The following is a 14,051-nucleotide window of genomic DNA, read 5'->3' as shown; positions in this document are numbered from 1 at the left end:
TTGTATGAGTTAGTGCTAAATAGACCGTGAGCATTTGACTAAAACTCACTGACGCTGCAACCTATTAGCTTTGAGCTCTAATAGCATCTGATTTCACCCAAGCCCCAGCTTACCCGTTATTCTTGTTTCAAATTTCCAGCATTTCAGCTCTCTTGAATTACTCTGAGCCTAATATTTATGTGTAGTAAGGGGTCTGGGTAGTCATTTGAATTTTAGACTGATCAGTTCCTGTTTCACAAAAATCAAGTCCAGTCTGACCTTGCTGTCTATGAGCATGTGCAGTACATTAAGCTCATTAACGTCCCATGAAACTTATAAAACTGACAAATCTGCATTAGATATTCAATGCAACCACAAACTATTCAAAAATGCTCCCATAGATTCACTGACGAAATGTTTTATCAAGTTTCCAGAAAAATAAATAGTAAAATAATACATATAATAAAATATATATATAAATATAAAATATAGTAAAATAAAAATAAGGTATAGTTAAAAAGTAAAATAGAGCATTATATAAGTAAGGTGATCATGTAATTTATCATCCAAATGGGACACCATTCAGAGTAAAAAGAACCCCTAATAACAATTACACGAAGACAACAAGCACAAACCAGAACTGTCCCAGGCAAACCAAGACATAAGGTCTATACAAAGCAATTTATAAGAAAGAGAATCTTTGTCCTTCTCAAGAGCACCTCTAAAACCTAATAAAGTTAATCCAAAAAGGAATCAACAAGCAAGTGCTCAGAAAAGATATCTGAAAGAACTCTATGCAAAGATGAGAGCGAAGATTTAATTCAAACTAGAATAAAATCCAAACTCCATGTGAGCTTTTAAAATACGGCCCCAGAATTCTTTGACACTGCTCATGGAGAGGTGTAGGCTATATTCCTTACCTTTGGATTTGGAGTCTTTGAAACTTGACGGATAGAGTAGGTGAAAGGCGTACTGTGCTGCTCTGGGTTCAGGCCTGAAAATACTGGCAGCTTCCACTTTCTGGATCTTGGTAGTACTGTTCAGGTCGTCTAATCCTCACTGATTTTTCTGTCTGCTTGATCTAGCAATTACTTACAGAAGGGTATTGAAGTCTCAGCTACCACGGTGGATTCGTTGATTTCTCCTCTCAGTTCTATCAATATTTGCCTCACATATTTTGACATTCTATTGTTTGCTATGTACATATTAAGGGTTGTTGTTTTCTTGGAGAATTGATCCCTTTATCATTATATAATGCCCGTCTTTATCCCTGAAGATCTTCTGAATCAGCAGAAGTGCCTCCTTTGTCTGAAATTAACATAGCTACTCTAGCTTTCTTTCAATCACTGTTCACATGGCATATCTTTCTCTATACCATCGCTTTTAATGAGTTATTTTGTTTTGTTTTGTTTGTTTTTAGCTCTATACCTTTATTAGGTAGATAGTTAGGATCTCCGGCTCTTCTCAGGATGGGTTCCCTGCTTCGGTGCTGTCTCAAGTATTTGCTCCACCTGGGAAGCATAAGGGCGGGCACTTCATTTTGGTGTTGCCCAACCCTTAATCCTATCCCGAGTAACTGCTACACCTGGGAAGGAGGGCAAGCTTTAACAATGCCAGAATTCCCCCGCCCAGGCATGATAGAATTTAGAAAGTGACCGAGAGTAACCAAAGGGTAATTATTATGCTATTAGCTTGAATCTGCATTGCAGTTCACCCCCTCAGGTGGAATTTCCGAGAGGGAGCTCCAATAGGCAGAAGGAATTTTGAGGACACTTTTTGGTCATTTGATAATACCCCACACCTCCTGAGAGCCCTCCCCTAGATTGGGCTAATAAAAGGATACAACCCAAGAAGTCAGTGAGAGAGTGGGTCAGTAGGTCTGTCTCTCTCCACTCTCGGAGACAGACCCGTTTTGTCCTACGATAAAGAGCTACTTGCATGAAACTGCCTCCTGTCTGGGGTTACCCTGTCACATTGGCCCTGCTGGTGATTTTTCCAAGATAATAGTCTGGACTTGACACTTTGGTGTGTCTGGTCATTCTTCCGCCAAGAGCACACCAAGAACTGAGGACAGACTGCCACCCTGACTCCTTGAGGACAATATTTTAATCTGGGTCTTTATATTTAAAGGGTTTCTTATAGACAACACATAGTTGGGTCTTGGTTTTTTATCCACTCTGATAATCTGTCTTTTAATTTGTATATTTAGACCAATCACATTTTCAATGATTTTGATATAGCTGTATTGTCTATCATGTTTGTAACTGTTTTCTACTTGCTGTTTTTGTGCTCCCCCTTTTTCTGCCTCCTATGATTTTAAGTGAGCACATTATATGATTCCATTTTATATTTTTAGTGAATCAGTTATATTCTTTAAAATTTTGTCGTGGTTATTCTAGAGTTTATAATATACATTTTTAATTAATCTAAGTCTGCTTTCGAGTAACTATATCACTTCATATGTAGTATAGGTACCTTATAACAGGGCTCACTTTCAACCTCTCATCTCTTGTAACATTGCTGTCATTCACCTCAGTTATCCACGTGCTATAATTATCTAACACATTGTCACTAGTATTACTTTAAATAAGCAGTTCACTTTCCCATCAACTAAAAAAAGTAAAGGATTTTATTTTGTCTTCATTTATTTCCTCTCTAATCCTCTTCCTTTCTTTTATACAGATCCAAGTGTTTGACCTATACCATGTTTCCTCTGCCTGAAGAACTTCTTTTGACATTTCCTGCAGGAAAGGTCTACTGGCAATGAATTCCCTCAGTTTTGGTTTGCCTGAGAAAGTTCTGACTTCTCTTTCATTTTTGAAGGATAATTTTATAGGACATAGAATTCTATGTTGGTGGTTTGTACTTTAAGTATTTAACTCTCTGTCTTTTTGCTTGCATGGTTTCTAATGAGAAGTATGATATTAATATAATCCTTATCCTGTTTATATACCTATACACACACACACACACACACACACACACACACACACACACACACACACGATGTTCTCCAAGCTGAATGGAGAGGAAGTTTGGTGTCTGTCATCAAGTTTGGAAAGTTTTATGCCATTACTAGTTCAAATACTTTTGCTCTATTCTTTCTTCTGATATCATAATTATACATGTTACACTTTTTGATACTGTCCCACAGTTCTCAGATTTTCTGGGTTCTGTTTTCTTTCTTCTTTGCATTTCAGTTTGGGAAGTTTTTATTGACTTATCTTCAAGCTCACTGATCCTTTCCTCAGAGTGAGTCTAATGGGTACATCAAAGGCATTTTTTACTACTACTGCAGTGCTCTTGACTTCTAGCAATTTTTTATGCCTTTTTAGAGTTTTCATCTCTTTGTTTCCTTTATGCATCTGTTCTTGCATGTTGTTTACTTTTTCCATTAGAGCACTTAACACATTCATCACAGTTATTTTAAGTTCCTGCTCTGATAATTCCGACATCTGTGTTATATGTGAGTCTGGTTCTGAAGACTGCTTTGTCTTTGCAGGATGTCTTTCTTTTTTTCCTTGCCTTTTGGAATGCCTTATAATGTTTTGTTGAAAGCCAAACACTTAAGGATTTATGTTAATGTGGCTAAGAATTGGACTCTGTTTACCGTTTGCTAAAACTACAGCTATCAGAGGCTTCATTTGACTCTATTGTCCTGCTTTTGTCTGCTCTTGACTTTGGGCTTTCCTCAATACTCCTCCTCAGAGAAAATCTGTGTCCTACAGCTCTTCCACAGCTGGAATCCAGTATTATTACACTGGAGGCCTGTTGGCCTGGTGGTACAGTGAGTAAATGTAAGCACTTTATAACCTTCTGAGTAAATTTGACTTCTGTTAGAGGGCCTGCATCTTGGGAATATGACCTTCACAAGGGTTTCTCCAGTGACACAGCATTTTTTCCTTCTAACCCTCTACGTTCTTCCCTGGCTGTAGTGTTCCCAATCTACTTTCTTGAAGCCTGGCCACTCTTGACTATGGTTTCTTCCAAATAGGTGAGACACGAAGGCTAGAAAGAGCTGGAATGGGAGAAATTACCTTCCCCTATCTAAGATAAGGCTCTGGCAAAGTATTTTCCCTGGAGAATGGGCCTTGGTGATAAAGAATGTATTTCACAATGATTCCTATTCCCTTCCCCCTGCTACAAGGGAATCTTTCCATGATCTTCACTGTGAGAACCTGGCGGGGTTCTTGGAGATAAAGCTCAACAAAGTGTGGGGACCTTGCTCAGACTGTGGCCCCAGGAGTTCTCATTCTTGTACATAACACAGTTTGCAGCAATTCATCAGAATTACCATTTATTAATAAAAATGTCCCTGCACGTTTACGGCTCCAGCATCTTGTGCTCCAGATAAGCAGATCTGACTATCCCCATCTGGACGCATCTGTCTCTCCAGAACAGTGATTTGACCTGTGACTTCAGTTCCCCAGTAGGTTAAAGAAAGTCAATGATTTTTAGTTTGCCCACATTTTTCTCTTTGTAAGGATGGGAGTGACAACTTCCAAACTCTTTACATGTTGGAGCTGAAGCCAGAAGTGTCATTTCCTATGTCTTGGGATGTTCACTCTGAGAACCCAGTTGCCATGCCCTTAAAAAGCCCAAGCCACGTGAACACCAGCACTGATTTACCAGCTACGTGAGTGAACCTTGGTGGCAATGGATCCCTCATATCCCAGCCAAGTTGCACAAAATGATACCACAGCAGATTCATGACAGTTGCTGTTAAAGTCTCTAAGTCTGGGGGTGGCTCACTTTGCCACAACATATAAGCAGGTCATTCCTAAGATGACCCTCAAAGCCCTGCCAACTTCTCAAAACTCGATTCATGACAATCTCCCCTGCCCTATTCCACGCCCCCAGTCACAAAGCTCTGTGTGGAACACATCAAGCTCATTCTCACCTCAGAGCCTGGCCTGAAACATTCTCATCTCTACTCTTTACCAGGTTGGTGACATCTCCTCCTTCAGATCTAAGCATAAGTGTTCCCTCCTCAACAAGGCTTCCATGTCCATCCAAATAAAGTATATTTATTGCCCATCCCTCTCTCTGATGCAAATACACATAACCTACCATTCTCTACCTTAATTCTTTCTCATAGCTCTCTCTTCCTTAACACAGTTTGTAATTACAGACGTGTCTGCTGACTTGATTAATTTCTGCCTCCCCCCCACTGGATGACAGGCTCGATTAAAGAAGGACCCTGTCAGCTTTGTTCGCCACCACATATCCATCGCCTGGCCCAGCACACAGAACACAGTAGGGGCTTAGTAAATGCCTCAAAAGGAATAAGCTCTTTTAAATAAACACTGCCTCCATGAATTCCTTGTTTAGACTGGGGTTTCTCAATCTTTACACTAATGACATTTTGAGCCAAATAAGTCTTTGTTGCGGGAAACTGTCCTGTTCATTTGTAGGATGTTTCACAGCATCTCTGGCCTCTACCCACTAGATGCCGGTTACACCACCACCATTCCCCAAGTTATGAAAACCAAAAATGTCTCAAGACACCATTAAATAGATACCCTAGTGAGCAAAATCATCCCTAGCTGACAACCACTGGTTTAGACCAGAAAGATGCTGTAATACTTCACTGGCATCCTGGTTTAAACAAAAAGATGGCAATAATAATGAAGCCATTTGGGAATGTGGGTGTGCTTTAAACTGAAACCAATCTTATTATCATATCCTTCCCCTAGTCCTGCTCAAAAACCACTCAAACTGAACTATAGGAGAGATCCCAGGAGCTCCAATTATTATGAGTTTCAATCATTTCAATAATTGGAAATTTCCACAGTCTTTCAAAAAATTCCTCCACTATCCAAAAAAAGGCCTCCATTTTCACCAGTTGGGCATAGCTGATATACGACCACAATTTTGAAGACAGAAAATATCACTGATTGTTTTGATAATCAAATGATCAAAGAACTCTAATAATAAAAATGGCTAACAGAGGCCAATACATTTAAACATTGTCTAATAGCAAAGTTATTCCAGTACAGTTTAGCCTAATAAGTAAAATCATGCTTCTTGCTTAAACAATATCCTCATTGTCACTTTTGTCAAAAAGATTAGGCATTGTTTGTTTATCTGCAGCAAGCTGAATGAAACCAGCTGTACCAATGAACCAGACTCCAATGCCTGCATTCTTCCTGTAAAAGAAGCCAGGGCTGAATCTGCGATTTGAGTAAGGCTTTAAGGGTTTTTAAAAAGTAAAATTAGCAAGATGTTGGTGGGTAGGCTATTATCGTCCTCGGACTAGGTAAGGATGAGGACCTTACTTTTTCAACTGTCACCAAAACACAAGGAACACAGATCTGAAAATCCCACACAGCAAACTCCATTTACTCCATTAGCTTTAAAAAAAAAAAAAAATCCAGTTTTCTCCTGTTACACATTGTAATGCTATATTTTTTTCAATATTAAATTACAAAACCAACACTAGTTGTATTCTACTGCATTACCACTTTCATACCCTGTGACTAAAGAGTGTGGTCACAGGCTTGATCTTTGGAGTAAGCTGCGATAATAAGCTTTGGCCTATGGACCCAAAGTCTAAAAGAAATCAGAGCAGACCTAATGAGAAACAGAAAGGGGCCTCAGGAGCATCCTGCAGCAGAGCTTGTAAAATGTAATCAGATTTGCCTCTCTTTGAACAAAGTTCCCATTTGTGGGCAGGTAACCTCTCAGGACACTGGACGTCGGCATGACAACCCAGGTGTCAACACTTAAGATTAAAACTTCAATGAACCAGGAGTCCAGTGTTTTCCATCCAAGGATTACCGACTTCTAGAATTCTTCAAACTCCTCCTGATAGTGTTTCAACGGAGCCGACCTTCAGGGCAAGCAGGAAGAACCACATCTTTAAACTCACATATTCTGAAAAGGTGGTTAACTTGCTGCTGCCTTTCTTCTGCGGCTGCTTGTTTTAATTAACAGCATTTCTTCCCCCTATTTCTCCTGAGGCTTTGAAGAGCTCTTTGACATGTATTTAGTATATTTCAGTCTGGGTTTGGTGTAGTCTCTCAATTTGTGAGGTCATTTAAATCAAGTTCAATTATTCAGCACAAATTGGCAGAATGAAATGCTAAAATAAGATTGGCACTTTCAATCACATAAATCTCATGTTACATAAAGTGAGCAAAATTCCTCCATTGTTCTTAATGACCTCTGAGATAAAAATTCGGGGTTGGCACACACCAGCTTTTCTTTAGCAGCCTCCCTCGGGAATAAGACTTTGGCATCTTCACCTCAACAGAAACTGAAGTGGAGAAAATGACCCGAGATCAAGATCATCTGTGGGACAACTTAGTCGGAGTAAGGCCAATGCTCCAATTCTAGAAGTGGAACTAGGAGTGTTCGTCCTCTAAACGGTACATGAAGAAAATCAAAAGCAGCTCTAGTCTCACATTCTCCCTAGAGTCCGTAGGACGGAAAGGAGAGGACCCTGTCCCAGGGAGAGCAAAGATTCATAGATTCTCGCCACACGAGGCAGGGTGCCAAACCCTGGGGGGACTCAGGCACCTGGGGATTCAGGTGCCATCTGCCAGAAGATCCCAGTACACTGAGGAGAATACGGGCCCTAGCACCTCTCAACTTTATGTTTTAGGTGGGAGGTCTTACTTACAACAGCCAGGTATTCACGGGTGCCGAAGCACAAGCAAACCACCAATCCTTCCAAATTATGTTGCGTAAAGCCAATGATACCTCAAAACTCAGAACATAACACTGTTGCTTAATCAAAATTTGCACAATAATCAAATTGAAGCTGTTTGCTTTTACTTTAAGGCCCTCGGGGTTCAACACATTTAGTGAAGAGGCTGATAATCAAAGGGCGAAAATCTCATTATATTTGTTTGGGGGGCAGGGGCAAGCCCCAAATGGAACTGTGCCCAGGATTCCACAGGATACATGGTGATGAGAGAGGTTTGATTTAAAAGCACATGAGGCTGTGGCTTCTGAATTCAATCAGTCACCACTGGAAAGAACACACTAAAATACTTTGGTTAGTATCATCCTCTCTTCCTTCCCATACCATTTTACCTGGGCCTTTCTTATACATTCCAGCTTATAAAGAATATACTACATCCTGGTTGGGTACAGTGGCTCATGCCTGTAATCCTAGCACTTTGGGAGGCAGAGGCGGGAGAATCACTTGAGGCCATGAGTTCTAGGACCAGCCTGAGCAACATAGAGAGATTCCATCTCCAAAAAAATGAAAAAAAAAATAAAAATTGGCCAGGCATGGTGGTGTGTGCCTATAGTCCCAGGTACTTGGGAGGCTGAGGCAGGAGGATGGCTTGAGTCTAGGAGTTTGAGGTTGCTGTGAGCTATGACCATGCCACTGCACTCTAGCCTAGGTGACAGAGTGAGACTCTGTCTCAAAAAAAGAAAAAAAAATCCTAACATACATAGAATTATTTATATATACATATATATATATATATATATATATATGTATCATCTCCCTTTGAGATTAAGTTTCCTAAGGGCAGAATTCTCATATGAGTTACCTCTTTTTCACATACAGCACAAAAAGGGCATAATCATAATATAATAAACATTCATCGTGAGTTGAATAAGCTAAAAAAATATTAACAATGTCTCTTAATGTACAAAAGTCCTTGGCAAACTGAGAGGTAAAAAGATGATTTTAAGGCGCTGAATTAAAGACATTTTAAAATGCCATATATTTTAAATATGCAAAGAATTATACAATGCATGATTTTTTTATCCTATATTTAATGCTACAGGAATGTGGAAGAGAGAACATAATCAGGAAACCAAACGAGAACAGAGATTAGCAGTCAGAAATAATGATAAATTGCCTCACTCCCTTAAATATAAACACACACACACACACACACACACACAGAAAGCAGAAAGACACTGGAGCATACTGGTCAAAAAACAGAAACAAAAACTCACTACTCAAAATGAGAATATGGTAAGTTTAAACCTTTTAAAAAATGATAAAGCTTATTTATGGGTTTTGTATGTTGATGTGAACATGGTCAGCCAGCCACTCTTTAGAAGCCAAGCTCATTCCCAAGAGGACTACCTGTAAGGAATCTCAGTCAATTTATCCCCAATATGTGTCTCCCTAAAGGAATAAGAGACCTAGGAGAATTCAAAAGTAATTTAAAATCCTTTTATTCCTCCTCAAGTTTCTAAACTATGGCTTATAGCAACTATTCCAAAATTAAGAATTACACAAACCTTGATGAGGGGAATATCCTTTGTTGATATTGGTTAAAGAAGAAGAACCAAGAGATAAAGGATGGCTTACACAGAGGACAGGAGGAAAAAGGAGAACACTGTCAGGAATGCGCTGCCGTGTTAGTGAGGTTTGAAATGTATAAGTGTTATGGATTGAACTGTTCTCCAAAAAAAACATGTTGAAGTTCTAACCCTTAGCACCTCACAATGGGACCTTATTTGGAAACAGGGTCTTTACAGAGCTAATCGAGTTAAAAAGGGGTCATAAGTGTGGGCTCTAATCCAATGTGACTGGTGACCTAACAAAAAGAAGAAACTTGGACACAAAGACAGACGCAAAGCACTGGGAGAAAGCCATGTGAAGATAAAGACAGATTGGGCTGACTCATCTACAAGCCAGAAGCCCAAGATTGATACCGTACCATCAGCAGCTAGGAGAGAGGCATGGAACAGATTTTCCCTCACAATCCCTCAAAAGGAACCGATTCTGTCTACATACTAATCTCAGACTTCTAGTCTCCAGAACTCTGAGACAAAAAATTTTTGTTGTTTAAGCCCCTCAGCTTGTGGTACTTTGGTATGGCAGCCCTATCAAACTAATACAATGAGGTTGACCATAAAATCTGAACTTGACACCTGTAAATCAATACATATATGTAAAATGCTCACAAACTAAAAACCACAGGGATCTCTACAAATGCCAGGCAGCTTTTTTGCAAAATAATGAGAGCTGCTCTAGGGGAGGATGCCAATGATAACGTTTAAAGATGGCCGCAGGGAGGCAGACATTTAGGGAGAGCGGTGAGGAGTACCGAAACAGGGATCCCAACATTTACCTGCCTCTTTAAATTATGTAACACGTTAGGGACACACCAGACAAACTCAGCAGCTCTCAAGTCCTGCTATATGACATGTAGCTGTTATTCTTCAGCCTGACCTTGATACGTTAATGCAGGCAGACCCAGGCAGCCTGTCAACTCTTAAAGCAGGTGAGCAGGCAGGGATGGCTTTCAACTCCGTCTGAAGGAAATTACTATACTGCATGTGACCAGCAGGCTTGAAACTGCTTAAGAAATGCTAACAAGATAAATGCAGACCTGCTGGAGTGAAAACCATCAACTGTCCAGAACCATCCTTTTCAAAGATTAAACTTTTAAAGTCTTTTTTTTAGGTAGGCATAATAAATGGAAACTTTTTCAACGATCTCCAAGATTTTGACACAAGTCTTCAAGTTAAACATTTAATGGAGTTATTAACTTATATTTGGAGATCAGATGAGCACATCTTTTATGGCCAGGCACTTCCAATTGCTTGGTTTGTTTCCTTATAAAGAAATGGTGTGTTTGCTTCTGTTTGAGTCACAATTAAAACAAGTCAGAGCATATGTGAGAACCATCTGGAATATTCAACAAGAACCAAATTTTTTCAAGGTCTTATACTATGGAATCTGTAATGGTAGAATAGTTAGGAAAAAAATGGCTTCAAGCCACCAGATAGACATGCTAAAACAAGCTTTGCCACTAACCACTTGTGTGGACATGGGCAAGTGGCCAAACCTCTCTAAGCACCAAGACTGCTGACCGGTCAAACAGAGATGACAATGATAGAATTGATAGAACCTATCTTAAATGGCAGTGTGAGGAGTAAATGAAACAAAGGATGTACTGTACTTTATACAAACTAATTGCTCAATAAAGGGTAGTTATCATCATGTTACTTACATTAAATGTACGTGTAATTTTTATACAGTAAAGCAGAGATCCCCAACCTATGGTGAGTTATATAATTATTTCATTATGTATTACAATGTAATAATAACAGCAATAAAGTACACAATAAATGTAATGTGCTTGAATCATCCCAAAACCAACCCCACTCCCGTCCATGGAAAAATTGTCTTCCATGAAAACAGTCCCTGGTGCCAAAACGGTTGGGGACCACTGCAGTAGAGTACCACTATTTTTCTTCAGGAAAGAATATAAAAACATGAGACACAACCCCTGTCAGAAATTAGCTCAACCATTTAGACCATTACCCTGACATTCCAAAACTCTCAACCAACATGGTTAAGTCATTAACAACCCTTTGGGTTTGTTTTTGTTTGTTTTTTTTTTCTTTGTTCCCCATCATGCTGATTTTTTTTTTTTTTTAGCAATTTTTTACAGCTCTCTAATGAATAGTACTTTTTTTTTTTTTTTTGAGACAGAGTCTCACTCTGTTGCACAGGCTAGAGTGGTGTGGCATCAGCCTCACTCACAGCAACCTCAAATTCCTAGACTCAAGCAAGTCTCCTGCCTCAGCCTCCCGAGTAGCTGGAACTATAGGCGTGCATCATCATGCCTGGCTAATTCTTTCTATTTTTAGTAAAGACAGGGTCTCACTCTTCCTCAGGCTGGTCTTGAACTCCTGACCTCAAGTGATCCTCCCACCTCAGCCTCCCAGAGTGATAGGATTACAGGCATGAGCCACCACGCCCAGCCAATAGTACTATTAATATACTAAAATTAATACTACTTTTCTGTTTTGAGACAGGATCACTAATTTTTTTATTTTTTGTAGAAATGAGGTCTTGCTTTGTTGTTCAGGCCGGTCTCAAACTCCTGGGCTCAAGTGATTCTCCAGCCTCAGCCCTCCAGAGTGCTGGGATTGCAGGCATGAGCCACCTTCCCCAGCCAATACTACTTTTGACTTAACAGCATTTTTGCATTTCCTTACTTATATAACTCCCTTTAAAAAGAATATTTCTTCAACTTCTTAACTTAAAAACCGTGAACAAAGGTATAAGACTACACACCAGAAAAGCCGAAGATTATCTAAATCAGCACATGGTAAAAATTTCCAATTACATATTTGGGATGATCCTTCAGAGAACTCTCTCTTCTATATTTTTTATTTAATTACTTAGGTCAGAATGTCCAATCTTCTACAATGATTTAAAAAATAGATAACAATAAGGATATTTAGAAAATTATTTTTCGACACCATTTGGTAAAGTTACTAAGGTAAACAAACTAAGGTTGTGTCTTCTGTAGCTATTTCAGAAATAGCATTAAGTTATCTACAAGCTACACAACACTAAAGAAAGTACCTCTCTGTCCTTCATCAATAAGGAAGAGCAAGGAGGTCAATCAGAGACATATGGGGACAAGCTTTTTAGGAATTCAAATCTATGCCCTGACCTCAGGATAACAACGGAGTGAAAGAGACAAAGGAGGAAAGAGTCATTTCTCTGGAAATACATGCAGCCTGATGTCAAAGCAGACAGGTAGGAAGAAAGACAAGGAAAAGTTTGCAATTTTTTTTTAACTAAGTGACTTCTGAAAGATAGACTAAAAACTCTATTTAAAAAGATGTCAAAAATGGCCAATACATTTGGCTTTGTCAAATCAATACTTTTACTCTTAACCCTAAACCTCAATAAGAAATTAATCACATCATTCAACTGGAAATGAATTTTCATCTGAAAATTCTCAGTGTTCCAATTACACTGAAAGAAACAGAAAACGAAGTTGGGCCAAGGAGTTAAACAGAAAAGATAAACTGAACAAGTCTGCAAAACTGTCTACCAGCAGGGAAAACCAATTCTGCTGACTTTTATACTTGTAAAAACAAACGAAAAGAAAACCCCTGGTAGGGAGGAGTAGAATCTATTGTATACTAAATAAGAAGTATTTAAATACACTGCTATTTAGGATTAAGAGAGCAGATACATTTTACATGTGAAATAGTCAAAAAATAATAGACTTACTTGCTTTTCCCTTTGTATACTGTAGCATAAGATCCTTCCCCTAGCTTTTCCAGTTTTTCATATGAGTCAGCTTTTCCAAATTTGGGACTTGTTGGCTAGAAGTGGAGCAGAAGGTAAACAAAACAGATTGTATCAAATTAATTAACAATAAATACCCTGATTTTGCTGAGACTGTACAGACTCTTTGTAACTTTTTAAATAACTTTTTTCTGACATAAGAATATTTATTTTTAAAAACAACATAATACATAGGGTATAAACCTCAAAAAAATATAAATAAATACAATGTAGAATTAATTTTACCCATAATCTAACCAGGGAACCACTGTTAGTATTTTGATATCTCTTTCTTCCAGTGCTATCTATATGCTGATAATTGCTTTTTTACATAAATGAGATTACACAATACACCCTATTTTGTAACCTGCTTTTTTTTTGCTCAACATATTATGATCATTTTCCACATTATTATATAATCTTCTAAATTAGGAGCTAGTGAACTGTGGCCCACGAGTCAAGTCCAGCCCACCACCTGTTTCTGTAAATCCCATGCATTTAGAATGGTTTTTACTTTTTTTAATGGATGGGGGGAAAAAAATCAAAAGAAGAATAAAACTTCATGATATGTGAAAATAATATAAACTCAAATTTTAGTGTTCATAAAGTTTTGTTGGAACACAGTCATGCTAATTCATTTGTATATTGTCTTACGGCTTTGGGTCTTATGGCTATAACAGAGCTATAACTGCAATAGAGATCATATGGCCAATAAAGCTGAAAATATTTACGATCTGACTCCTGTTTTAAATCATTACTATATAATATTCAGTCATATAAAGATACTCCGCCAATACCTTTTAGTGATACTGCAAACAAATAATCAAAGATGTATTATTCAGATATCAATAATTAATACAAACAAAATGAAACTCTCTCATGTATGTAAAAAACAATCCTTAAGGTTTAGCTGCCACAAAATAACTCTTCCCTAAGACAGGTTACAGCCCATCTTGACTAAAAAAGTGCTGAGTGAGTGATCTCATCACTCTTGCTGTGCTCAACTCCCACCCCAACTTTAATCATGGAGCAAGACAAGCGGCGTGCTGTC

The 14,051-nt window shown here is 38.6% G+C and overlaps 1 protein-coding gene across 1 annotated transcript in view; it reads right to left on the bottom strand.

Annotated features, from left to right (window-relative positions):
* Positions 1 to 14,051, bottom strand: part of CDK14 (cyclin dependent kinase 14) — a 522,742-nt gene that overhangs the window by 376,558 nt on the left and 132,133 nt on the right. Inside the window, exon 4 of the mRNA XM_045564652.1 lies at positions 12,944 to 13,038. Coding sequence (XP_045420608.1) covers positions 12,944 to 13,038 — 95 coding nt within the window. The remainder of the gene's footprint in view (positions 1 to 12,943; positions 13,039 to 14,051) is intronic.

The sequence above is a fragment of the Lemur catta genome, chromosome 11 (genome assembly GCF_020740605.2).
Source record: "Lemur catta isolate mLemCat1 chromosome 11, mLemCat1.pri, whole genome shotgun sequence".
NCBI classification, from domain to species: Eukaryota; Metazoa; Chordata; class Mammalia; order Primates; family Lemuridae; genus Lemur; species Lemur catta.
Note: the sequence above shows the minus strand (reverse complement) of the source record. Positions and strands in the feature narration are given on the sequence as shown.